Source organism: Microtus pennsylvanicus, chromosome 12 (genome assembly GCF_037038515.1).
Source record: "Microtus pennsylvanicus isolate mMicPen1 chromosome 12, mMicPen1.hap1, whole genome shotgun sequence".
Classification (NCBI taxonomy): domain Eukaryota; kingdom Metazoa; phylum Chordata; class Mammalia; order Rodentia; family Cricetidae; genus Microtus; species Microtus pennsylvanicus.
Window position 1 is genome coordinate 81,641,327 of NC_134590.1, and position 25,892 is coordinate 81,667,218.

The 25,892-nt window shown below is 44.3% G+C and overlaps 1 protein-coding gene across 1 annotated transcript; it reads left to right on the forward strand.

Moving 5' to 3' along the window:
* The first annotated feature begins 13,946 nt into the window (after window positions 1–13,946).
* Tmem17 (transmembrane protein 17) lies at window positions 13,947–22,859 on the forward strand. Its single transcript, XM_075944472.1, has 4 exons — window positions 13,947–14,270; window positions 20,177–20,280; window positions 20,527–20,640; window positions 21,532–22,859. The coding sequence occupies exons 1-4, from the start codon at window positions 14,171–14,173 to the stop codon at window positions 21,811–21,813; spliced, it is 600 nt and encodes a 199-aa protein (XP_075800587.1). The 5' UTR covers window positions 13,947–14,170; the 3' UTR covers window positions 21,814–22,859.
* The last annotated feature ends 3,033 nt before the right edge of the window (window positions 22,860–25,892 follow it).

Here is a 25,892-nt window from a genome sequence, read left to right on the forward strand (position 1 = left end):
TTCAAAGTACCCTCGTTACCAGCCAACTACTCGCCACACAGATCTGTTTAGTTTCATGCTATTCCTAAAAACTGGTGTGCACAGTCCGTGAAATCCCTCAGCACTTAGCAGCTTAGTGTGCATGAAGTGACCCTTCCAAGACTTCATGTCCTTCTTTTCTTGTCTGTTTCAGAGCAGAATCCGAGAGAGGCCCAGTGGCAGATATCCTTACTGGAACTAGATGCATGGCTTAGAAACGCACAGGGTGGGGAGTGTCAGACAGGTCGCTAGCACGTGGCCCAGCCTTTGGCTGTCAGGAGTGCCTGCGCAGTTGATGACAGACAGCCTCCAGCTACCTTAGCTGTGCAAACAGAAACAATACAGCTCCTATGTGACTGTTTTCATCATGGATGCTTTCTCATGAGGCTAAATGGCTAATTTCATTAGGCAAACTTTCTCTGACAGTTGTTCAACCATGATTAGCCAATAAAATAAACAGTAACAAGCATATTGAATCAAACATACAGTAGAACTTGTATTTTTGCCAGTGGTGTAGAATTAGCTTCCCTGTTTCTGGACCGTTCTCTTTATTGCTGACACCCGAGATCCTAATCGTTTACCCAGAGTATACCGGCACTGACGATGGCAAACTCCCTTGTGCAAAGGATAGCTAGTTGCTATTCTAAACCTGTGAACTGGTCTTTAGTCTATTTATGTTGATTATTAATTCTCTCTGGTACACGATATAAGTAAATAGTTACATAATTGGAGGTGATCATCAAGCATGACATGAAAGGCAGAACAATTGAAAATGTTCAGTTTTTACAAAAGAATATAGATATACACCAAAACAATAAATTCTGTAATAAAAATGCAAATTTCAAAATTGGAAGAAATATTTGCAATGTATATTTCAGAAAATGGCTGAGGTGTTTAATCTATGAAAGTTCTTAAACAATGTTGAGGTAAACATCCTATCTGGAAAAACAAAAGACATAAACATAGATTTTTCCAAAGGAAAAACACCAAATATCTAATATACATATGAAAAATGTCCAGCTTCCCAGCATTTACAGAAAATTATAAAGCAAGATTCTAATTTATGCCTACAAAATTAGACTGAAAAATTGAAAATTATAATATCCACTAATAATTGAGAAAATAATATTTGATTTGGAAAAATATTTACGATCTCTAAGCAAAACAAAATTAGAAAACATTACTGTAGTATGATCCTGATAGAGTACCTAAATAAATTATGTCAATTAAAACAAAATTATAAAATATTTGACAATTTAAAAAATATTTAATGTTATAAAATACTTGTGATTATAATTACATTTTTGCAAAACCAGTGAAAAAGAAGACAGTTTTGTAATTATTTCTAAATATTTAACAATAATTATATGCTATTTTTCTAGCAAGTTGTTTTATAAATGTTATCTTGCTTGACTTAACTTCTTATAAGACCTAGTCAAACAATAAATTTTTCTCTCTATGAATTTGATAAGTAAATGTAAATGTTAACAAAACTTATGATAAAGGTGTTAAATAGAACAAGATCAAAGGGAGAGCTTTACTTTTGAAATGAGTCCCTCCCCCAGGACGGAGCAGTCACTAGTGTGCCTACAGCATCAGCATTTGCTCCACCCCTAATTCCTGGATTTGCTGTATCACATGGAAAGACAGTTGTCAGTCACGTCCGGAGAATTGCATCATTTACTGAAATATGTTACCGAAGCCCAGATACACACTTATGGGTGGATTCATCTACTTTGACTATAAAGAAGAAGGATTCGTTCCGTCCACCTCAAGTAACAGGTTTTCCATAGGATCACACACCTTGCCCCAACCCTGAACAGAGCCCAGGATTCAAGGAGGAACCCTTTGCTTTCTGCCTCTTCCACTGCCGACTCGGTTCCTGCTTTAGAGTTTGGTGCGTTTTCCTTCGTTACTGGCTGGACAGTCCTCAGACACTATCCTGCTCCAGATCACAGAGACGTGGGCTCCCACTGAACGAGGAGTAGCTGGGCTGCTGCCTCACTGGAGGGCCACAGGGCGAGGGGATTTCACCTAGAAAGAAACGCTGAGTACAGTCAGTAGCGTGGCTGATGAGGCAGAAGGGGAGGATAGAGCGACAGGATTCCGTCTAAGCATCCGCTCTGCCAAAGCAAGAATAGAGGAGAGAGAGAGAGAGAGAGAGAGAGAGAGAGAGAGAGAGAGAGAGAGAGAGAGAATAGATTTTTAAAGTTTAAGAGATATATTTAATGCAGCAAAAGGTTTAATTTTACAGAAACAGGAGTTCCAAAACCAACAAGAGAAATGAAGTAGAGGAAGAAGCAGCAGCTTTTGATGTGGGGATTTTTCCAAAAGCCCAAAATAGATCAAAACGCAAGATGTACATTGTAGATCAAGAGATTTGTATTAAAAACAAAAACAAACAAACTCACAAAAAGAAACCAGGGCTGGAAAGATGGCTCAGTTAGTACAGTGCTTGCCTTGCAAGCATGGAAATGCAAGTTTAATCCCCAGAACCTATGTTTGAAAAAAAAATGTGTGGGCGTCCCCTTGTAATACCAGCATTGCAGAGACAGGCAGGTCCCTGGAGCTCCCTGGCTAGTCAGCCTAGCCCACTTGTCAGGGTTCAGGTAAGAGACTGCCACAAAAAAAAAATACAGTCCCTGGGAAGTGGCATCTGGGGTTGCCCTCTGACCTATACACACAGTAGGCCTCGGCGAAGACATCATAGTCAAACATTGACGCCCAAAGACAGAATAAAACTTCCCAAATAGTCAGCAAGCAACTCACTACCTTCAAAGAAACAAGGACCACAGCTGACCGCATCAGAGATTATGTGAGCAAGTCAGTGGACTATCTTCTTTAAATAAAGAGAAACAAATGTCTATAAACCTAGAATTTCGTTCCTCGGGAAGTATCCTTCAAGAATGAACACTGAACAAAGACATTCCAGACAATAAATAAATGGCATATTCAAAAGAATCTGAGATAAATAATAAATAATAAACTAATAAACTGGCCCTGAGAAGAAGGGGACCGGAATCTCAGAGAGGCTCAGATGCCGGAAGACTCAGAAAGCAGCGTCAAGAGTGAAAATCAGAGCCAGGGTAAGTGGAGAGTAAAATAATGATGACTCGTCACAGTGTCTCAGCCCTGGGTGGAAGCAAAACATACATCTACACAGAAGAAAGAACAGGGCAAGTACCACATCCAACTGCCACTGCGTTGCCATGGAGGCAGAATGATACTAGTCCATATATAGGCCCTAGAGAAACTATAAAGAATAGCAAAATAATGTGTACTTGGAATTAAATACAAGTAATATAAAATAATTAAAATAAATCATAAAGAAAGGGGAACACACTGGGAACACTGTGTAACAGAGATGGAAAAGCTGGAGAAGGAGGAAAGATGTCATAAAATGATCAAATAATTAAGAAATCATTAAAAGTGTAAAAGCACTAAATTGTCAAAGTGGCTGGAAAGCACACTGACCTGCTTACAGAAACAGAGGACTTAGGATGGAAAAGTCAGTAGCTGTAAAACACAAGGAAAAACTTTAAAAGGGGGAGTTCTTACGCATCTCCAGCACCACAAATCTATGGAGACTTTGCTCTCCAGCAATGTGGGCCTCAAGATTGCCAGATCAACACTGCCACTAAGCCAGACTTCCAGCCCAAGATATGAAACAAGATGTTTCATGCTATTAAGGGCCAACTGATTAGGAAAGGACAACAATTCCAAATAACTTAATTCTGAAAAAATATCACAAATAATATAGGAGAAATGGACCTATTCATGACCACAGTGGAAGATTTGGTAGACCTCTGTGACCTATCGAACAAGCAGGCAAAAATACTTGTATATGTATATATACATGTAGAATACACTGTGTGTGCATATGTGTGCGTGTGTCAGAACACAAGAGATTGAAGAACATAATTAACAAATATGACCGAATTAAACTTACATAGAAATTACATCTAACAACTGAAGCAAATCTGTATTTTCAAGAAAATGTGAACATTTTAGGAATGGATCATATCTGTGCAAGTTTCAACAAAAACCAAAGCGACAGACTACTATAAGGCATTTTCTCCGCCTGTAATGGAATTGAACTAGAAACCAAGTAGGCATTAACTCCTTAGCGTGCACACACACACACACACACACACACACACACACACAATACTAATGTAAAAAAAAGTGTTATGGGCCAGCACAATGACTCAGAAAATAAAAGCACTTGTTGAACCTGAAAACAGGGGTCTTACACACAGTGGAAGGAGACAACAGTCTCCCAAAAGTTGTTCATGCACTATAGCATGCATTCACAAACACACATGCTCACTCGCTTGTGCACACATGCACACACATTTGCATGCACACACAACAGTAATACTTTAAATTTAAAAAGGAAAGTCCAAAGGCCAATGCTACATCCGAAAAGTCATAAGCAAATGGAAGAAAAGAGGAAATTATACTCACATAGAGCAGAAAGAACAGTTAGAGATCTATGAAAAAACAGATATTAGAAAACAGCAAAAAGCCAAACCCTAGTTCTTTAAAAGAGCTAATGCAATTAACACATTCCTGTCAATACTGGAGAGAGAGAGGAGAGAGAGCGAGCAAATGGTTACTATGAAGATAGAAAGGGAGAGAGCCAATTTAGAGCCCTTCCCATTAAAAATGTGATAACAAGGGGAAATCACAAACAAACTCATGCCAAGAGCAGCCAGATTCCTAGACATACACAGCTGTACCAGAGTGGGGGAGAAGGGAAACAGAAATGTGAATTGCCCTACATTCCCAAACAAAAATAGTTTGCCCACAAAGACAGTCACAGGCACAGATGGATTCTATAGCAAATGTTTTAAAGTTCTTTCTATCAGGAAAATTACCAGTTCTACACTAGGTAATCGAGAGTACAGAGAAAAGGAGACCATGCCCAAAATTTCTGAGGTCGGTGCAACACTGATTAATACAACCTAATCTCCCTCATAACAAAAACGTGAAATCCGAAATGAAATATTAGCACTTGAGTAATAGATGGTTGTGAGCCACTGTGTGGATGCTGGAAATCACACCTGGATCTTCTGGAAGAGAAGTCAGTGCTCTAAAGCTCCACGCCACCTCTCCAGTCCTCAGCAGCACCTTCTGTGACAGCCCAGACTGGAAAAATAACATAAATAATGTATTGTCACCACCATCTATGGTAATAAAACTCATAGTGTAGTCAAACAGTAAAACAACAATGAAAATGAGCAGGCTACTGTTACATGAAACAACATAATCCATAAATGGAATGCTGAGCTGAAAGAAGAAACACAAAACATATGTAATGAAGGCGTTTATATAGGAATAAATGCAGGCAAAGTTACCTGCAGGTACGGGACTCAAGAAAATAGTGACTGAGGGATAGGAGGAGATAATCACTTGGAGGGAGCTTAAGCAAGTGCTGGTCTGGTTTCCTTCTGTTGCTGTAATAGACACTGATCAATGTAATTTGGAAGAGGAAAGGATTTATTTTACTTACAGGTTACAATCTATCACTGAAGGATGCCCAGGCAGGAACTCAAAGTAGGGACCTGAAGGCAGGAACAGAAGCAGAGACCTTGGCACACTATCTCCGGTCCCACCAAAGGCGCATCAAGGGCATACACAGGAGAGCCTCTGAAGATAGGCATTCAAACCAGCACAGGAGATTCACTCCGGTAAAATCCAGAGTTCTCTTCTTAGGACTTACACACTCTTTTGTCCTAATGTTCTACTTCAGTTCAATTGAAACAAACAAAACAACATTCGTAAAAAAATATAGCCATTCTTATGCTGAGATGTGGGTGGGTCAGTCGGTAGAAGGCTCGCCTACTTGCAGGAAGTCCTGGGTTTGATTCCCAGCACAGGATACAATGCCTGTAATCTCAGCACTCAGGAGGAGGGAGCAGGAGGATCGGAAACACAAGGTCATCCTTGGCTGCGTAGCCTGTTCTAGGGCAGGCCAGGCTGTAGGAGAACCTACCTCTAATTAGCTAACCAATTAAAACCATTCTTGCTTGGGTTGGTATCGGTCTTTACTCTTCAGAACCATTCCATTGCCCCCAGAGGTAAGAACTCGGTTGTGGCTGTTTCCTTGAGGGCCAGTTTATTGGAGTATAAATATTAAACAGCTAATACTTCAAATCATGGCACACAGAGACTAGCTGGGAAAGCCACACCCATTTTCTTTCTGGTGTCGGCTCTTTTAAACATATTTTTGCTTGATTTCATTGTTAATCCATTTCTTCAAGTTATTAAAATCATCCCATTCTGGTTGTGTTAATTTTCACCTTAAGCTTCAAACTGAATTTTAGGTTACTTTTTTCTCTGGATATCACCAGTGGCTCGGTGTGGTCCTTACCTTTCTCCACAGCTGGGCATGCGCACTGTCACCCCCTCCTTGCCTGGCTTTCTCCACAGCTGGGCATGCGCGTTGTCACTCTCCTTTCCTTTCTCCACTGCTGGGCATGCGCCGTCACCCCCTCCTTGCCCTGTCGAGTAATTACTCTTCTCATCACTGGGACCCAATATTTTACAGAACAACTGAAGCGGGGAAGGCTTGCTTCCTCCACAGTCTCTTTCTGGGGGACAGTCTTGTCACACCAGGCAGGGCACGACCGTGGCCACGAGGGCTTGAGGCATTAGGTTCTTACTTCTTGACGGGTCAGAAAAGCGCAAGCACAGTGGCCTCCCTCTAGACCCGAGAGATGGCCCAGCAGCTACGAGCACAGGCTGCACCACCACTGGACCTGGGGTTGGGTCCCAGCATCCACATGGTATTCACAACCAACCTCATCTTCAGTTCCTCCTGTGCCCTCTGGGGGAACAGTGTGCTTACATTCAGGCAAAGCATCCATCCTCATAAAATAAAAATAAATCTTTTTTTAAAATAAAAGATTCCGTGAAAATATGACCTTTAAGGCCCAATGCCAGCAACTCACTTGTGCTAGCCAGGTCACAGCTCCAAAGCTCCCACAGTCCCCAAAGCAGCCCCACCAGCTGAGGACCACGTGTTCAGATACATGTGCCCACAGGGGACAGTTCCCGTTCAAGCTGTAACTTCCTGGAAGCTCTGAGCCCTCTGTTGGTCTGGGAGTGTTGGGAGGTCAGAGTCCCCACTGAAACAGAGCAGGGAAGATTGGTCGTCTCTAGACATTATGAGCAAGTCTCTTGAGGGCCCTCTCTAGACTCCGAGGAGAGAACGTGACCTTACCTCCCTTCTTAGTGTGAGAACGGGCTGAAGGGAGGGAGTAGAATATCCTTTTGAGTGTACATCAGAATGACTAACTTCCTCTTTCCCACACTTAAACCCCAGGGGACAAGGGTGGGGGGTGGATGCGGGGGTGTCTGTGGCAGGGTTGTTTACCCATGTTGGCATTTCTAGGTAGAATGTAGGGACTGTGGGTGGCATGCGTACCTCTGTCTGGACCTTAGAGAGCCTAAGGGCAGCCCTGCTGATGCCCTATTACCCGGTCTCCAGACACCTTTATAGCATGAGTCGAAAACCGGGAAAGGACAACGAACTATAAAGGTGAATTCATCTTTATAGCATGAGTGGAAAACCGGGAAAGGACAATTCCCTACTAATCGACAATATAATGCAATGGGAACGGGGATCGCAACAATCTCGGCTTTGCAAAGCAAGTATCTTAAACATCAAGAGAGCTGGGTTATGCACGCTTACCTGAGCTCCACACGTGTGTAGACCTCTCATTGTAATATAACTTACCCACTGACAACATTTCTACTCTTACAACCTGGATGTGATTGATGATCAAAATGAACAAGTTTAAGCCCTGCAAAGTATGCAAATGAAGGCAGACTAAGACGTTAAAGCAAATAGACCGGGAACCGCGATGAGAAACAAGCCCCAGGGGGCAGGGATTAATATATCAATATTTAGTGGGAAAGCCGTATTTTATTATAGTCAGTAGCAGCAAAGATGGATTTTCTCCCAGCAAGGGAATATGATTCATATCCCACACAGTGCAGTGGATAAGGAATAGAGCTAGAGTATCGCTATGAATGATGGGACTTCGTCACTAACACAACCGTTTGTTTCTCACAGACTCAGTTTTACTTGACAGATCTGAGAGTTCCTTAAATGGTTTTGTTTTTCTGATCTTTTCCCCTTGTCTTGATATTTCCAGTCTCTCACAGTGTGACACACGCAGAGACTGTTTGACACGGCAGACGAACTGTGAGGTGGGCTGACAGGAAGAAGTGCCACAGAACCAAACAATATATATAAACAGTATTTTACAGGCAAATTTTTTTTCTAATAAAAATACTCAGTGGTGACGACTTCAAAGGCAAAATATTAGTAGACCTTGAAATATCCCTCAAAATAGCCTAAATTTCCTTTAAGAGATCTTGCTTCCTCTGTAATTCATAGAGGACTCTTTTTATAAACCTTTGAAATGTTCTGTGAACAGTTGTATGAGAGATTCAAAAGGCTTTGCTTATCCATTAACAACGGATGATTATAAGATTAGATTTCATGAAATTTAGAGCAAGATTTTTAATGCGGTTATTCACATAAAATCACATCTGAAGTTATTGTGCCCAAGCATGTAATTGTGGCGGGATTTTTGTACCCCGTGTGAAAGTGCATTACCATGACTGGTGTAATAGAAAGTTCAATGGTCAAAAGCTAGACAAGAGCTATAGGCAGGACTTCCAGGCACAGAGAGGAAGTCGGAAGAGAAATCTAGGCACTCAAGGGAGACATCAGAAGTCAGGGAGAGGAAACAGGAGGTGCGTAGAAAAGAGGTAATGCCACGTGCTAGAACACAGATTAATATAAATGGGTTAATTTAAGTTATAAGAGCTAGTGAGGAACGAGCCTAAGCTATGGGTCATGTGTTCATAATTAATGAGAAGTCTCCGTGTCATTATTTGGGAGCTGGCTGGCAGGACATAAAAAGACTCATTACATATAATTCTCCTTTTAAACGTACCTATATTCTTGGAAATGTCTTCACAGTTCATTTTAAAGCAAAGCACTGAATGATATGGTCACTCGGGTGACATAATCACCTAAGATATTACTGCTCAACTGTTTATTAGAATCACATTGAAAGAACTCACATCTTTCTTATGACAAGGAGTAATTTAAACAATCACTTATAAAATCAGTTTTGTGTCACATACAATAACATCAAACAACACTGCCTCTTGTAAAAGAGAAACAAATTATCATATCAGACTGACATTTTTATCAAAATAAGTAAGTAAACCACACATGTAATTAAACCTCAATGAAATGCATTAAGCAAGCATTTCTCGGAACAACATTGGTATAAGAACTTTTTAACAGGGCTGGAGGGGTGGCTCAGTGGCAAAGAGCACTAATTGTTCCTCCAGAGGACCCGGGTTCAATTCCTAGCACTACATGTTGCCGTACAACCAGCTGTTTCTCCAGTCCCGGGGGATATTCTGGCCTCTCAAAGTACCAGACAGGCATACATGTGATGAACAGACATATAAGTAGTGACAAAACACCCATACACATAAAATAATAAGTAAATTAATTTTTAAAGAACTGTTTAACTTTACAGACCTCTGTAAGACTTTATTCTTCTTATTACTCCATTACTTGAATTACTCCATGGTTTTAAGAATAGACTTCACACTTCTTTCTGGATTTTAAGTAAGCAGTTGGCTTACATTACGGGAAACCCAAGTTTCACAAATCTCTTGATTCCCTGGAAGTGAAAGTCTTCTTGTTTGCTCAGTTCACACGGGAATGGCTACCTATAAGACACTGTGAGCATCAGCAAAACAATACTCTCATGGTTCTGAGCCCTTTGGAGCACTTGTGAAATCAGCTGTGCAGGACTAGTTCAGCCTATCCTGCTGTCCCCTCACATCCCGCTCCCTGCTCCAACTTTGCTTCTTTCTCTTCATTGTTGAGTAGTCTTTCTAGGCTATGAAATGTACATACATCCTAGGAAATTTGAGTAATAAAAATAGAAGGGGAAAACACCCATGATTCCTTTAATATATTCCTCCAGTGTTATGATTAAATAATTATAAGCTGAACAAAATATTTCACATCTGCTTTTTCAATGTGAGAGAAAAACATATTGTTTTAAAAAAAACTATTCAGACTTTACATAAATTTGGTTAATATATATGGAATGCTTAGTGGTTAATTGCATCCTAGGTCTTTACTAGGAAAGCAATAGACAGGGTGCCTAGCTAGTATGGTTTGGTTCAGAAAAGTAAACACTGGCATTGTCTGACTCTGCATTAGGTGTTCATTTTTTCATGAACAGGGGTGTAGCTAATAACCACCAAGCATATACAACATATTCCATGTCAACAACCTTTGTATTCACCATGGCAGTAAGATATCATCCCTATGTCTTTGTAAAAATAAGGTCTGAGGTTCATCACTGTTGGGTGACTCTGAGAGTTTAGTGGACTCGAACCTTGTCTTCTTGGTTTCTGGAGGAGAACCAAGTTCTACCAAGGAACTTCTACAATTCACAAACACCTTCAGTAATGTAGCAGGATACAAGATTAACTTGAAAAACAACAGTAGTCCTCCTTTACAAATGTGATAAATGGGCTGAGAAAGAAATCAGAGAAACATCACCCTTTACAATAGCCACAAATAATGTAAAATATCTTGGAGTAACTCTAACCAAACAAATGAACTTTAAATCTTTGCAGAAAGAAATTGAAGAAGACACCAGAAAATGGAAAGATATCCTATGCTCTTGGGTAGGCAGAGTTAACATAGTAAAAATGGCAATCTTACCCAAAGCAATCTACAGATTCAATGCAATGCCCATCAAAATCCCAGAAAAATTCTTCACAGACCTCAAAAGAACAGTATTTATATGGAAGAACAAAAAACCCAGGATAGCCAAAACAATTCTGTATAATAAAGGAACTTCTGGAGCTGTAACATCCCTGACTTCAAACTCCACTACAAAGCTACAGTACTGAAAACAGCCTGGTATTGGCATAAAAACAGACAGGAGGACCAATGGAACCAAATTGAAGACATAGCTATTAATCCACACACCTATGAACACTTATTTTTGACAAAGAATTAAGGTTATTTCTACATGTTGCCAATTGCTTATTTCTCTGCAGTTGTCCAAATTACAATTCCATCAGTAGTACATCCTGCCTTAAGTTTTATTGTCCCCTCTGTAAGAATCTTGGTTCACTTAGATAAAAAGTGGTTCTTGGTTGTTCATGTTTATTTTTGATGCGACTGACTTCCCCTAGTTTTAACTCATGGATTATTGATTCTACATTATGACCTTTACACACAAGCTGGCAAAGAAGACTTTGAACTAGGGATGGGAAAATGTGGGAAACATGACCAGGCCTTTACTTCCCTTTCTTCATTCGGTAGTTAGCCATCTCTGATTCTTACCAAACACCATAAGATGAAAGACTTCAAAGACCGGTAGGGAAGAAAGACAGAGACACAAACACACAATTGTAGGACAGATGCCCCAGTGCTATGACCAAAGCAGGCGGGACATTTTGTCAAACACAGAGGTGAGCAGCCTTGGGGAGGTGCTGGAAGCCTTTTTGAAGATTCTGGGAACTGAGCTCCTTCTTGAACTGAGGCAAAATTTAGTCAGCTTCTCCCAGTCAACCCTGGCAAGAATTTATCTGTGGACTTTGACCTGTGAATTTATCTGTAGCTTTGTGTCTCCCTGGCCTCTGTGTGTTTCACTGGGCTAAGTGTCCTGATAAGGATAAACATTTCTTGAACTACTTTTAAAACCTAACTACAAAGCCATTTCCTTCCATTTCTTTCCCTTGGCAATCTTTATGTGAATTACCCTCTTGATTGTGTGGACTAAAGCTCCTAGAAAAGCCACCCCTTTGTGAAAGATTCTGCAGACTGATAGATTGGAACGTCTATGATTGTTACAGATCAAAAGCCAAAATTACCTTGGGCTGTCCTTAGCCCCCTTGATGTCCGTTTACTGCTCACGTTTGTATATTATCTAACGTTCTTTTAACTACCAAGTCAAACCTTTAGAATCTGTTAGTTTAGCTGATTGTAGGCTTGCACCAAGCAGAAAGGTAAATGTGTCTTCATACAGCATGAGATCTATGGCAGAGGTATCCCTGTTTTGCTGTGACCTGCCTGCCTGATGTCCCCACTAATGTATTTAGGAGATCATTGATTTGTGGCTGTCTTGCATTCTCTGATAATATAAATTCATATTGTGACTTGGATGATGGACAACAGGACAACCTAAATCCATGTCTCCAGGCTATGGGCACTGATATTTAGCTCAGAATAAATTCCTTTGCACTCCCTTTGGAATGAGAACATGTTTTATAATGACAATTGTACAGAATTAGACTGCTTGCCATGCTTTTAATTTTTAGAATTAGAATTGGGTTTATCTATTTTCTATATGTTTGGCAAGAATACCACATGTGTTCTTGGTGCCCTTGGAGGCCAAAAAGAAGTACTGTTCATCCCATGTGTGAGCATAAGCCACTACTACAGTTTAAAGACCGATCTGAAACAAGCTTTAATTAAACACTGTCAGGTGGTTGGGCTCCAGCCTGGTTTCCAGTCACAGTTTTCAGTGGTTTTAATTATTTTCCACCAGGTCCAATCAGAGGCAATCATACATCCCGACATACACTCAGCCTACATCCAATCAGGAGCAAGCGTATATCCTGACAGTATTTCCTGCCCATGGTGGACATGCGATCAGAGCACCTCTGGTGCAGATGGGTCAGACTTGTGGACAATGAAAAATAGCCTCCAGCGTTTCTGTTTCATGGATCTCTAAGGCATAAAACTTAAAATGTAGCTTTGACTCTCACAGCACATGGACTTAACAGGTGGTTGGGAACCACCGTGAGGGTGGTTCATCAAAACCTGGGTCCTCTGCAAGAGCAACAAGTGCTGGTAACTGCTAAGACAACTCCAGTCCCACCGCACTTTACCAGAAAGATTGAGAGGGAAGAACGGAATCTAAGCATCGGTAAGGCACATGGAGTGACGGGGATGTTCATATATAGCAGGAAGTTAGACCATCCGGGAAAGTGTTGGCAGAATCTAATAAAACTGGTCTGACATACGGTTTGACTCAATCTCCACTCCCCGGTGCACACTCAGCATAAACATGCGAGGATGTTCACCATCAGGCATCTTCACCAAGAGCGGCACCAAGCATACCCAAGAACGGTACCAGCCATGCCTGCTCCTAACTACAAAATGCACGGGTGCTTAGCAGCAGTTTGGTGATGATAAGCTTGTTGGTATGATAATAAATAGGAAAAAATCATAAAAATGTAGTGGCAAAGGGTCAGATTTCCTTTTAAACTTTTTTGGTGCAATTGGTCTACTATAAACTATTAAACAGGCCAAGTGTTCCTTTACCCACTGTAAGCAACTGGGAAGGGTTAGCTCCCGTGGGTATTAATAAGGTTGACTGACCTGGGTCCTAATACATCTGGATTGGGCTTTTCTCTATATGTCTATTACACTTAATGGTTTGGTTTGGTTTGGTTTTTGAGATTTTGCGATGTAGCCCAGGCTGACCTGAAATTTGAGATCCTCTTGAGTGCTGAAAACGATATAATATAAGAGAAAGCAGGAAGAGGCTGGGGGTTTTGTTTTGTTTGTTTGTTGGCTTGTTTGTTTTGTTGTTGTTGTTGTTTAAGTTTTAAAATAACCCACGATCCAGAAACAACTGCTCTCAATACTCGGAGTTATTCTCTTCCCTTCGGAAGCAGGCACACTTGGTCTACCCTATCCTTACCGCTGGTTTTTTATACCCAGAGGAAAAAAATCTACTGGGTCAAGGGCATTCTTTAAGATCTGTGCTCATCTTTATTTCCCTCTAGGAATGGCGCGCCAATTTACAAAGTGCCCTGGTGTGAGGGCTCAACCCAGGCCCGAATGACATAGTACTTGTGTTTGTCTTAAGACGGCCCGGCTGAAAAAGCAGCCCCTGCTGCAGCCCTGCAGCCTCTGCTCGCCCCTCCAAAGGGAAGCCTCTGGAAGACCGCGCAGGGCAGCCCAGGCACCAAGTCCCCAGCTCGGGCACAGCACGGTTGCCCGGGGAACCGCACACGCCGCCGCGTCGGCCGTTTAGCGGGCGTGTGAGCGGCGAGGCCGTGCAGACCCGGCATGGAGCTGCCAGACCCCGTACGTCAGCGCCTGGGCAACTTCAGCCTCACGGTGTTCGGCGACTCCAGCCGCACCGGGCCAGAGTCCAGCGAGGCCGCGGGTGAGTGGCGAGAGCGCAGCCCCGTTCGCGGGCGGCCGCACGGTCCGTGCCCGGGTGAAAAATGGCGGCTCCGGCTTCGGCCATGGCGCGGTCCCTGTGCGCGAGCCCGCGGCCCTGCGACCGACCCGGGCGCCCGCAAGCCTCGGCTGCCGCGGCTGCTGCACCGGGAGGCCCTGTGGCCCGGAGGATTGGGATGCAGAGCCTTCCAGGCCAGGGCGAGGTGGAGCAGCCGCGCCCTCCCGGTCCCGCTCCCACCCTGCACTGAAGCTTTGCTGGGCCCGAGCCCCGCCTGGCAGCGTAGGCCGGGTCCTCCCCGGCCAGCCTTGCAGCTCCAGCGGGCGGAGGAAAGGGAATGGGCCTTTTTAAACCACCATCCCTCTACTGGACGCTGCCAAACGAACACGGCCTTCCCCTGCGCGTTCCTTCCCTCCCCCTCGTTCTAATAACGAAATATCGCTGAGTTGACTCCAGTCTCAGCCTCCTAAATCCTAACGACAGCATATATGGTTTTCACGAAGGAATCAAGGAAGTAGAAATCCCTTCTCCTACTTGGTTTTGACAATTTTTGTGAAAAGGGGGACATTGAAAAGCAAATCCATCGGTACATTTTGTCACCTTGGTCATTTGCCTAATTTAGACTATGTGGAGAAAAACCTGGAAAAAATAGATTTTCATGCTTCTGATTCTAAGAGTGAACCTTAACTGTGCCGTGCAATCTTAAAGTGAAGGTCTCGGGTCCGAGGGCAGCTACTGAAAACGATGGCGTGGTGTTCGTTCTGTAGGTCTGAAGGCGGCAGGGCCTCCGCCTCAGACAGCAGAAACTGTAGGGATGCCAGTACAACTACCTACAGACACTGACGCTGGAGATGCCTATGGTTTTCATGGGTCACAGAATAATTTTTCCCAACCACCCAAACGTGAGAAAAGCCAAGACAGGAAATTAATTGGTCAGTAAAATTTCCCTGCCAATTATATAATGCTTTAATTTTGTCTCATAACAGAACTCAGCTTGAACTTTTGTAAAATTTAATGAATTCATGTCTTGCACCTCATTTATATTTTGGCCTGATTTTTCAATTGCATAAGCTTGATGTGTTGAAGTGTGAACCTGACACTACAAAAAATAATAAAACAGCCGGGCGGTGATGGCGCACGCCTTTAATTCCAGCACTCAGGAGGCAGAGGCAGGCGGATCTCTGGGAGTTCGAGGCCAGCCTGGTCTACAAGAGCTAGTTCCGGGATGGGCACCAAAGCTACAGAGAAACCCTGTCTCGAAAAACCAAAAATAAATAAATAAGTAAAATAAAAAAAAATAAAAATAAACACCCTGGCATGCTAGGCCGTCACTCTACCCAAGCTAGATCCGATAGCTTTTTAAACAAACAACAGCGATGGTATTTATTTTGTTACAAGGCAATCAGAAGTTCCTGGGCAGTCCGGAAACATGCTATGTAGTCCAGACTGGTTTTGAACGTGAAATTTTCCTGCATCCATCTCTGCAAACTTTTTTTCTTTTTCTTTCTTTCTTTCTTTCTTTTTTTTTGGATTTTTTGAGACAAATTTTTGACTAGTTTCTGCTCTAAAGGTTCTGAAACCGGCAGCTTAAACAATGTATCCATATTTTCCTGTCTTCTTAATGAGTTAAACAGACTACAAGAAATTTTTATCACACCTCACCTCCACCTCACCTCACCTCCACCTCACCTCCATATCACATCACCTCCACCTCACCTCCATATCACATCACCTCCAGATCACCTCACCTCCACATCACCTCCACCTCACCTCCATATCACCTCACCTCCACCTCACCTCCAAATCACCTCACCTCCACCTCACCTCCATATCACATCACCTCCAGATCACCTCACCTCCACCTCACCTCCATATCACATCACCTCCAGATCACCTCACCTCCACATCACCTCCACCTCACCTCCATATCACCTCACCTACATCACCTCCAAATCACCTCACCTCCACCTCACCTCCATATCACATCACCTCCAGATCACCTCACCTCCACATCACCTCCACATCACCTCACCTACATCACCTCACCTCCACATCACCTCCACATCACCTCACCTCCAGATCACCTCACCTCCACCTCACCTCCATATCACATCACCTTCAGATCACCTCACCTCCACATCACCTCCACATCACCTCACCTCCAGATCACCTCACCTACATCACCTCACCTCCACATCTCCTCACCTCCACATCTCCTCACCTCCACATCTCCTCACCTCCACATCACCTCACCTCCACATCTCCTCACCTCCACATCTCCTCACCTCCACATCTCCTCACCTCCACATCACCTCACCTCCACATCTCCTCACCTCCACATCTCCTCACCTCCACATCACCTCACCTCCACATCTCCTCACCTCCACATCTCCTCACCTCCACATCACCTCACCTCCACATCTCCTCACCTCCACATCTCCTCACCTCCACATCTCCTCACCTCCACATCTCCTCACCTCCACATCTCCTCACCTCCACATCACCTCACCTCCACATCTCCTCACCTCCACATCTCCTCACCTCCACATCTCCTCACCTCCACATCTCCTCACCTCCACATCTCCTCACCTCCACATCTCCTCACCTCCACATCTCCTCACCTCCACATCTCCTCACCTCCACATCTCCTCACCTCCACATCTCCTCACCTCCACATCTCCTCACCTCCACATCTCCTCACCTCACCTCTACATCACCTCCACATCTCCTCACCTCCACATCACCTCACCTCCACATCACCTCCACATCACCTCCACATCACCTCCACATCACCTCCACATCACCTCCACATCACCTCACCTCTACATCACCTCCACATCACCTCACCTCCACATCACCTCATTTCCACATCTCCTCACCTCCACATCACCTCACCTCCACATCACCTCACCTCCACATCACCTCACCTCCACATCACCTCCACATCACCTCCACATCACCTCCACATCACCTCCACATCACCTCACCTCTACATCACCTCCACATCACCTCACCTCCACATCACCTCATTTCCACATCTCCTCACCTCCACATCACCTCACCTCCACATCACCTCACCTCCACATCACCTCCACATCACCTCCACATCACCTCCACATCACCTCCACATCACCTCACCTCCACATCACCTCCACATCACCTCACCTCTACATCACCTCCACATCTCCTCACCTCCACATCACCTCATTTCCACATCACCTCACCTCCACATCACCTCATTTCCACATCACCTCCACATCACCTCATTTCCACATCACCTCCACATCACCTCACCTCCACATCACCTCACCTCTACATCACCTCCACATCACCTCACCTCTACATCACCTCCACATCACCTCATTTCCACATCACCTCCACATCACCTCACCTCCACATCACCTCATTTCCACATCACCTCCACATCACCTCACCTACATCACCTTCATATCACCTCACCTCCACATCAATCAGGCATGCTCTTAAAACGTAAAGGAAACCTGATGTGCATAGACTATTTGTCTACCTATGTACAGCTGTGTTGCATTTGTTTCTGCTGCTTTTGTTTAAGTATGTAAAGATTGCATTTGTTTACCTTGCGTGCCTAAGGCACCTCATTGGGCTAATAAAAAGCTGAATGGCCAATAGTTAGGCAGTAAAGGGATAGGTGGGGCTGGTGGGCAGAGAGAATAAATAGGAGGAGTCTGGGCTTAAGAGAGAAGGAGGAGAGAAAGGGAGAAAAAAGGGAGACACCAGGAGCCAGCCAGGCAACCACCAGCCAGGCAGTCACACAGGAAGCATACAGAAAGTAGGACATACAGAATGAAAGAAAGAAAAAAAAAAGCAAAACAAAGATGACGAGAACCAGGTTAAAATAAATTACAAGAGCCAGTGGGACAAGCCTAAACTCAGGCCGAGCATTCATAACTAATAATCAGTTTCTGTGCCATAATTTGGGGGCTAGCAATCCAAGAAAGTCTGCTACAGAAACTTTTGCTTCTAGAGGCCATGCTTGTCTCAAGCACTAGATTTCAATTTTAAAAATTATGCAGATAAAAAGAAAAATATTACAAAGTAGTTTATGTTAGTAGCTTTCTAAATTCTTACTTTAAAAACCCAATTTAAAATAAGAATATAGTTAAATTTATAATGTATTTTTTTAGGGCTCAGTTTTTAAAATAAAAATCTTGTTGAGGGACCTTTTTCCTTATAAAAAAGCAAAAGATTTGGGGTAATCAGATTGATAAATGGAATTTGTGTGTCACAAATGGCCTTTTATGTATGACAGCATTTGAAGATTTGTTCTTTCTGCTCATGCATGCTCGGTATTCACAGTGTATAAAGCAAGATTCTGAATAGGGCATTGCAGTCTGTGCTTACACTGAGACTGTGTGTATACAAATAAGAAAAGGAGATGGTCCTATTGAGCGCCCATTGAGTGTGACAGGCACGCTAGTGAGGGTGAAATAACCTCACAAGCAGCCTTTGAGTGGTGACTGAGTGGGTGCTCAGAAAGTTGGGATAATGCACCCCATCTCTGGCTCCTGTCTTAGTTAGGGTTTCTATTGCTATGAAGAGACACCAGGACCACAGCAACTCTTACAAGGAAAACATGTAGTTGGGGCTCAGTTCAGAGGCTTGGTCCATTATTGTCATGTCAGAAAGCATGGCGACACACAGGCAGACATGGTGCTCGAGAGGTAGCTGATAGTTCTGCAGGCAGCAGGAAGAGAGAGACACTGGGCCTGGTTTGAGCATTTGGAAACACAAAGTCCACCCCAGTGATACTTCCTCCAACAAGGCCACGCCTCCTAAGAGTGCCACCCCCATGTGCCTATGGAGGCCATTTTCATTTTAACCACCACAGCTTCTAAAGCCCATGGTTTCTTCAGTGTAGCACACACACCTTAGATGAGAATATGATTTTTTGCCTACACTTCTTTATTTTTTACTTTGTGAGTATGAATGTATCCTTGAAGGTATGTGTACTACATGCATGCAGTGCCCACAGAGGCCAGAAGAGGGCGGCAGATCTCCTGGAACTGGAGTTACAGATGGTTGTGAGCCCCTGTGGAGGTGCTGGGAACTGAACCCAGTCTTCTGCAAGAGCAGCAAGTGCTCTTGACCACTGAACCATCTCCCCAGCCCTCATACATAGTTCAGAGTGGTAGATACCTAGAGGGAAGGATTCTGCTGGACTGTGGGAATGTAATCAAGGAAATATTTGTCAGGGAAATGGCACCAGATTAGCATTAAGGCATGTACAGGATTAGGATTTGCCAAAAGGGGGAGGTTTTTATAATTTGAGATTAATTATTATATAAGAGCTAACCTATAAGTGATCCATTTTTATTCATTCATTTTATAGCTCTTTATAGAGACCCTACAAAGGAGGCGATAGAATTTCATATTTGCATTGCTTTTTTTGGATTTTATTTATTTTCAGAAACAGGTCAGATATGCAGTTCTGGGGCTGGCCTGAAACTTGCTGTTTTCCTGTCTCTGAGGGTTAGGGTGACAAGAATACCCTGACATACCAGCTGGTAGTCCCTTGTTCTTTCTTCTCCTCTTCTTACTGTATAACCCAGGCTGGCCTCAAACTCACAGTGATTCTGCCTCCCAAGTGTTGTGATTAAAGGTCTGTGCCACCATATTCAGCTTGGTAGTTCATATTTAATCCACAGCCCTGGTCTGCAAACTGCCAGCAGAGGCAAACACTTGAAGGACATGAAACACATCCCCAAGCAACTAATGTCTGAAGTAAAAGGCAAGCAGATGACTATACTGCTAGTGATTATAAATAGGCCTAGAGTGTGGAGTTTTATTGAACTGATATTAATGTTCAGGAATATGAGGCTTTAACATTTGTTCCCTTTCTACCTGTGGCGCAGACAATGAGATGGTCTCCAGCCTGCCGTTGCAGATGTCTCTGTATTTCAACTCGTACTTTTTCCCACTGTGGTGGGTGAGCTGCATTGTGATGCTTCACATGAAGGTGAGCCCCCCTCACCCCGCTGCTCGGCCCTGGCTCCTCATGTCCCCAGCGAAGGTTCTCAAGCCCCCCTCACCCCGCTGCTCGGCCCTGGCTCCTCAGGTCCCCTGCGAAGGTTCTCAAGCCCCCCTCACCCCGCTGCTCGGCCCTGGCTCCTCAGGTCCCCTGCGAAGGTTCTCAAGCCCTCCTCACCCTGTGCATGTTACTTGACGAAAGACTTTGCGAGCATGTCCTGCTGTTTCTTTTTAGTATTCAGTCTTGCCTGACTACTACAAGTTCATTGTGATCACTGTCATCGTCCTCGTGACCTTGATGGAAGCTATCCGGCTGTACCTGGGCTGCATGGGGAACCTGCAGGAGAAGGTGAGCTCTCCCCTCCTTCAGGGCTGTGCTAGAGACAGTTAAGGTTTCAGGCAACTAAAGCAATGGCCAGGGTGGAGGTGACACCGGCCTGGAGCTAAGGACCAGCTCCAGCTTGAAGATTTCCATCACTGCTCAGTCTTTTGAGCTCTGGTGTCCTCATCTACTCGGTGAGGAAAGCGATACTGACAAGGTCACTGAGGTGAAGCACAGTGACCCCTACGAAGTCTCTAAACACAATAGACTTCTAACGATTGCTAATGTTCTCACTTCTCTCAGTCTTGAAAATATTCCATCACTGGTGGAGAAGGGGAGTCAGCAGGAGGAGGAGAGACACAAGGGGGTAAAGGGGGGATATGATCAAAGTACATTATGGATATGTATGTAGTAAAAATGGTCTGTTAAATGTCTGTTTGGAACCTTTAGAAAAGTTATAAATCCATGTCCACTGCCAGGCCCCTGTTCTCTGAATCACCACCCTGCCTAAAGGCTTTAAATAATTCTGTGGTTTGCTCAACCCTTCAAAATGGGCCCCACCCAGCATATCTTATTGTTTTTTCTGCCATTTGACTGATGGGTTGATTCCTAGTCATGCTGGAGCTTCGTGGGCGGGATGCTCCCCTGTGCACACCCTTGAAGTCTCCCTTCCCAACCCTTGGTCTCTGCAGTGGCTACTCTGTGCCTCTCAACGCTGCACTTCGTTATTAACCAAGTGGGGGCCGTTCCCATTAAACTGGCGTTCTCGTCTAGATCTCTAAGGACAAGAACTATGGCGTACTCCTGAATGACTCATGGAGCCCATCCTGCAGGTTCTTTGTAGTGCTGAGGACATGTCTGTGTGTCCAACAAAACTGGATTTACTAATCTTACAACTCCTGATGTGAATCTCTGCAGGTTCCCGAGTTGGCTGGCTTTTGGCTCTTGAGCCTCCTCCTGCAGCTGCCTTTAATCCTTTTCTTGCTCCTCAATGAGGGCCTGAGGAATCTGCCCTTGGAAAAAGCCATACACATCATCTTCACCATCTTCCTTACTTTCCAAGTCATCTCGGCATTTCTGACCCTGAAGAAAATGGTCAATCAGCTGGCAGCCCACTTCCACCTCCAGGACTTTGACCGGCTCTCTGCAAACAGTGCAGCCATGACAGGGAGAAGGCAGCCTTTTACAGAAGAGCTCTGATCCCACTGCAGAGCCACCCACGGAGACAGAGGGAGTGACGGAACACGTGAGGTCAGGCCTGAGAAAGGGCGCAGGCTTCTGGGCTCTATCCTCCAGCTCTGAAGTCCCATGGAGACAATGCTAAGACACACTGTGGTCCATGAAAGCCGAGGGGCTGTCCAGCGGACACTACATTTCTTGTTTCTGATGTTGACTTTCCAGGTGTTCTCTGTTGATAGTTGTAATCTGCCACATTTCTGTAATGTTCCTAGCTAGAATCTGTAACTAGAAATGCGTGGAATTTCAGGAAAAAACCCAGTTTTGGCCAGTGGAATCTCACTGTGTGTGTCAACACACTCCAGGCGTGCCCCACACCCAGGAGTAGCTGGCCAACACCAAACAAACTCAGCAGTGTTTCTGTGGACTGTTTGTTTCATTTTGCTTTGTTTTGGCATATTTTTTTTTGTCTTATTGTTAGGGGTAGAAAGCTGGAGAGGAGTTAGGAAAGAGGAAAAAAACATGCAAAATATATGGTATGAAGAAAAAATTTAACAACAACGAAAGAAATGTGTAACATCTTTAAACTTTCAGTTGTCTGGTTGGCCGTCCTGGGTTTCCGGGAGCTTGTGGGAACGCTTGCTCGTCAGCACGCTCAGCACAGAGGGCGTGTTTAACAGGGATGGATTTGCCTGTGCTTGATTCCGATTCTCTTCTCGGTTGCTGTCCTGAGGTGAGAGAGGCAGCCATATTATGGTATTTAAGGAATATTTTGTCACAAAACCATGTTCAGTATTTGTGATGGAGGCACATAACTGTTTTTTACAATAAATCATAAGCTATTTACATTAAAATACCAGCAATATATACTTATTTTGTGCAGTTCTTTTGAAGTCTGAAATTGGTGGAATTTTTTTAAACTCTTTGCATTTTGGGGGTTTTTTCCAAGACAGGTTTCTCTGTGTAGTCCTGGTTGTACTGGAACTCACTCTGTAGACCAGGCTGGCCTCAAACTCAAAGTTCCACATGCTTCTGGCTCCTGAGTGCTGGGATTAAAGGTGTGCAGCACCACCACCTGTGTCTGTGTCTGTGTGTGTGTGCGTGTGTGTGTGTGTGTATGTGTGTGCGTATGTGTGTGCGTGTGTATGTGTGTGTGCGTGTATGTGTGTGCGTATGTTTGTGCATGTGTGTGTATGTGTGTGTGTGCGTGTGTCTGTGTGTGCGTGTGTGTATGTGTGCGTGTGTGTATGTGTGTGTACGTGTGTGCGTGTGTCTGTGTGTGTATGTGTGCGTGTGTGTGTGTATGTGTGTGCGTGTGTGTGTGTGTTAGTGTATGGGTATGTTTTGCCTGCATGTATGTGTGTATGTGTACCACGTGCATGCCTGGTGCCCATGGAGGCCAGAAGATGGTGTCAGATCCCCTGGGAGTAGAGTCACAAAAGGTTGTGAACTACCATGTAAGCATTGTGAATCAAAGTTGGGTTCTCTCAAAAAGTAGCCAGCGCTCTTCCCAGCTGAGCCCGTGAGTGTGTTTTCGTTGGAGCTGTAGCTTGAGGGAGCCTGGTATACAGCAGAGGGTGGGCACGTTGGCTTTGTGATCATCCGCATTCTCTAAGGAACTGCTACATAGCATTCGGCTCGTACCTGAAACCTGGTTCGAAAGCAGTGGTTCCCGAATTTTACACAGTGGGAGCTAAGATTGAGTTAGGAGAGCCAAATGGACTGCGCCCATGATCATGCCATGAGCATGTTCGCTTGTTGGTAAAGGAAACCCGTTTAAGGAAATTGGGTTAAAATGTTTTCCTGGGTAGGGATAGCCACACGTTGTTCTTCAGTGTCTATTTGGATTACCTTAAGGGACAGAGTGTTTTTTCTCAGGCTTTCATCTTTCCTATAAAGAAATACACCTCCATAAATAATATATTTTACTAGGGAATGGTTGTATACACTACATTAAAAAACTGTTCTTTTTTTTTTTTTCGCCTTGGGCTGGAACTCCCTATGTAGACCAGGTTGGCCTCAGAGAGAGCCACCCACCTCTGCCTCCTAAAATCTAGGATTAAAGGTGTGCACCACCACGCTGGCCTCCACTTTTCTGTTACTTCAATTCATGCCCATAGGAGTTCCTTGATTTTCTTACGTTACTTACTTTTTAAAAAATGTCTAAACTTGCCATTCCTGATTTTGCCTGACACACTTCCTCAAATATGAACATTTGTGGACAAGATGGGTTCTCAGTCTGCAGGGGTGTGCCCTGGGAGGTAAAACATTTGCACAACAACCCACAGTCAAAATTAGAGGTGTCACTTTATCAGGGGGTGCACTGAAGCCTCAAGTACCTCACAGGTGAGTCCTGGGCTCTCCACTTTGGTCCAAGCACTTAGCAACCTCATCAGCCGAATTAAGCATCCGCCCTGCTTCACACTGCAGGGAGGGATTAGCAGTGACTTTAGAAGAGTACACACCCACCTTGCCTGTACCAGGGAGGAGTAACAAGCAAAGCAGGCGTCTTATGATGTGGGGTGGGCACCACGGTTGGCAGGGGAGCAATATCTCAAGGGGCTGGATCTGGAAGGCTCTGCAGGATGAGATGACGCTTCACACTTGAAGGATGAGGTGAGAGTGTGCAGCATTAAGAAATACGGTAATAGGCTGGAGCGATGACTCAGCAGTTAAGAGCACTGGCAGCTCTTCCAGAGGACCTGGTTCAATTCCCAGCAACCACATGACAGCTCATACCTGCCGATAACTCCAGTTCCTGGGGATCTGACACCCTCACACAGACACACAGGCAGGCAAAGCACCAATGCACATCAAATAAAAATAAATTATAAATAAAAAAGAAAAAGGTTCATAATGACATTGTTTCATGACTTCAAGGAAGTGCCATTGGAATAGGCATTTAGAAAGTGTTTTTCCTAAAAATTCTGACTCATCACTTGGGCCACAAAGCTAACAACACAGAGATGTCATTGTCCTCAACCTGTAGTCACCTTGGATTCCAGAAAGAGCAAGACTCTCCAGGACAGACTCACCTCTCCTACCATGAGAGCAGTTACCCACAGGTGGGGCTGCTTCCCAAGCACAGGACTTGCAGCAAGCACACTGGTCCCCTGAGGATGACCGGTTAGTAGAGCAACAGGTCACGGAGCATCTTGCAGGACTGCAGCGGAGACAGTGATGGTCAGGATGAGACCTTGACTAGGCGTCCTTGGTTATGCACACTTCCTGCCCTCTATTTAAATCTAGTGTGTGTCAGTGCCCTAAAGATGGACTTGGAGTCACTGGACCCTTCTTCCCAGTGTGCCCACATTGAGTTCATCTTTTCACAGTCCTTGACTGGAACATGGGGACAGGCAGCTGAGCCTGGCCTGTTAGGACCACTGGAGTCCAGGCTTTTGTGCTAAAAACTCTCATACTTACTTTAGCAAACCAACCAGGAGAGAAGAGGCCTTTGAGTAGTAACCACTAGTAGCAAGTTGGAGAATGGGGGGAAAGGATGGGATGGTCCCACATGGAGGGAGGATGGGATGGATGGTCCCACATAAGTGAGAGGACAGGACGGTTGGTCCCACATAGGTGAGAGGACAGGACGGTTGGTCCCACATAGGAGGAAGATGGGATGGATGGTCCTACATAGGAAGAGGATAGCATAGATGGTCCCACATAGGAGGAGGACGGGATGGATGGTCCCACATAGGAGGAGGACGGGATGGATGGTCCCACATAAGGCAGAATATAAGATAGATGGTCCCACATAGGTGAGGGGACGGGATGGATGGTTCCACATAGTGGGAAGATGGGATGGATGGTCCCACATAGGAAGAGGATAGGATAGATGGTCCCACATAACTTCCAGAGACTCATGTTACATTTGATGAGGACCCAGATGATTCCACTAGTATTTGGTGGGACAGAAATGTTCAGACTCTTCAACCCTAGGTGAGTTCGCTCCAATCAGCTGCCTTGAGTCATGCCTTTTCCTTGTCAGCATTGAGGCTACTCTGAGCTGCTTGGGTTCTTTTTGAATTAATTCACATTTCTGAGAATATGTCCAGGTTCTTTATCTTTGGGGCTCTTTTGAGTCTTTTGAGCCATTTAGT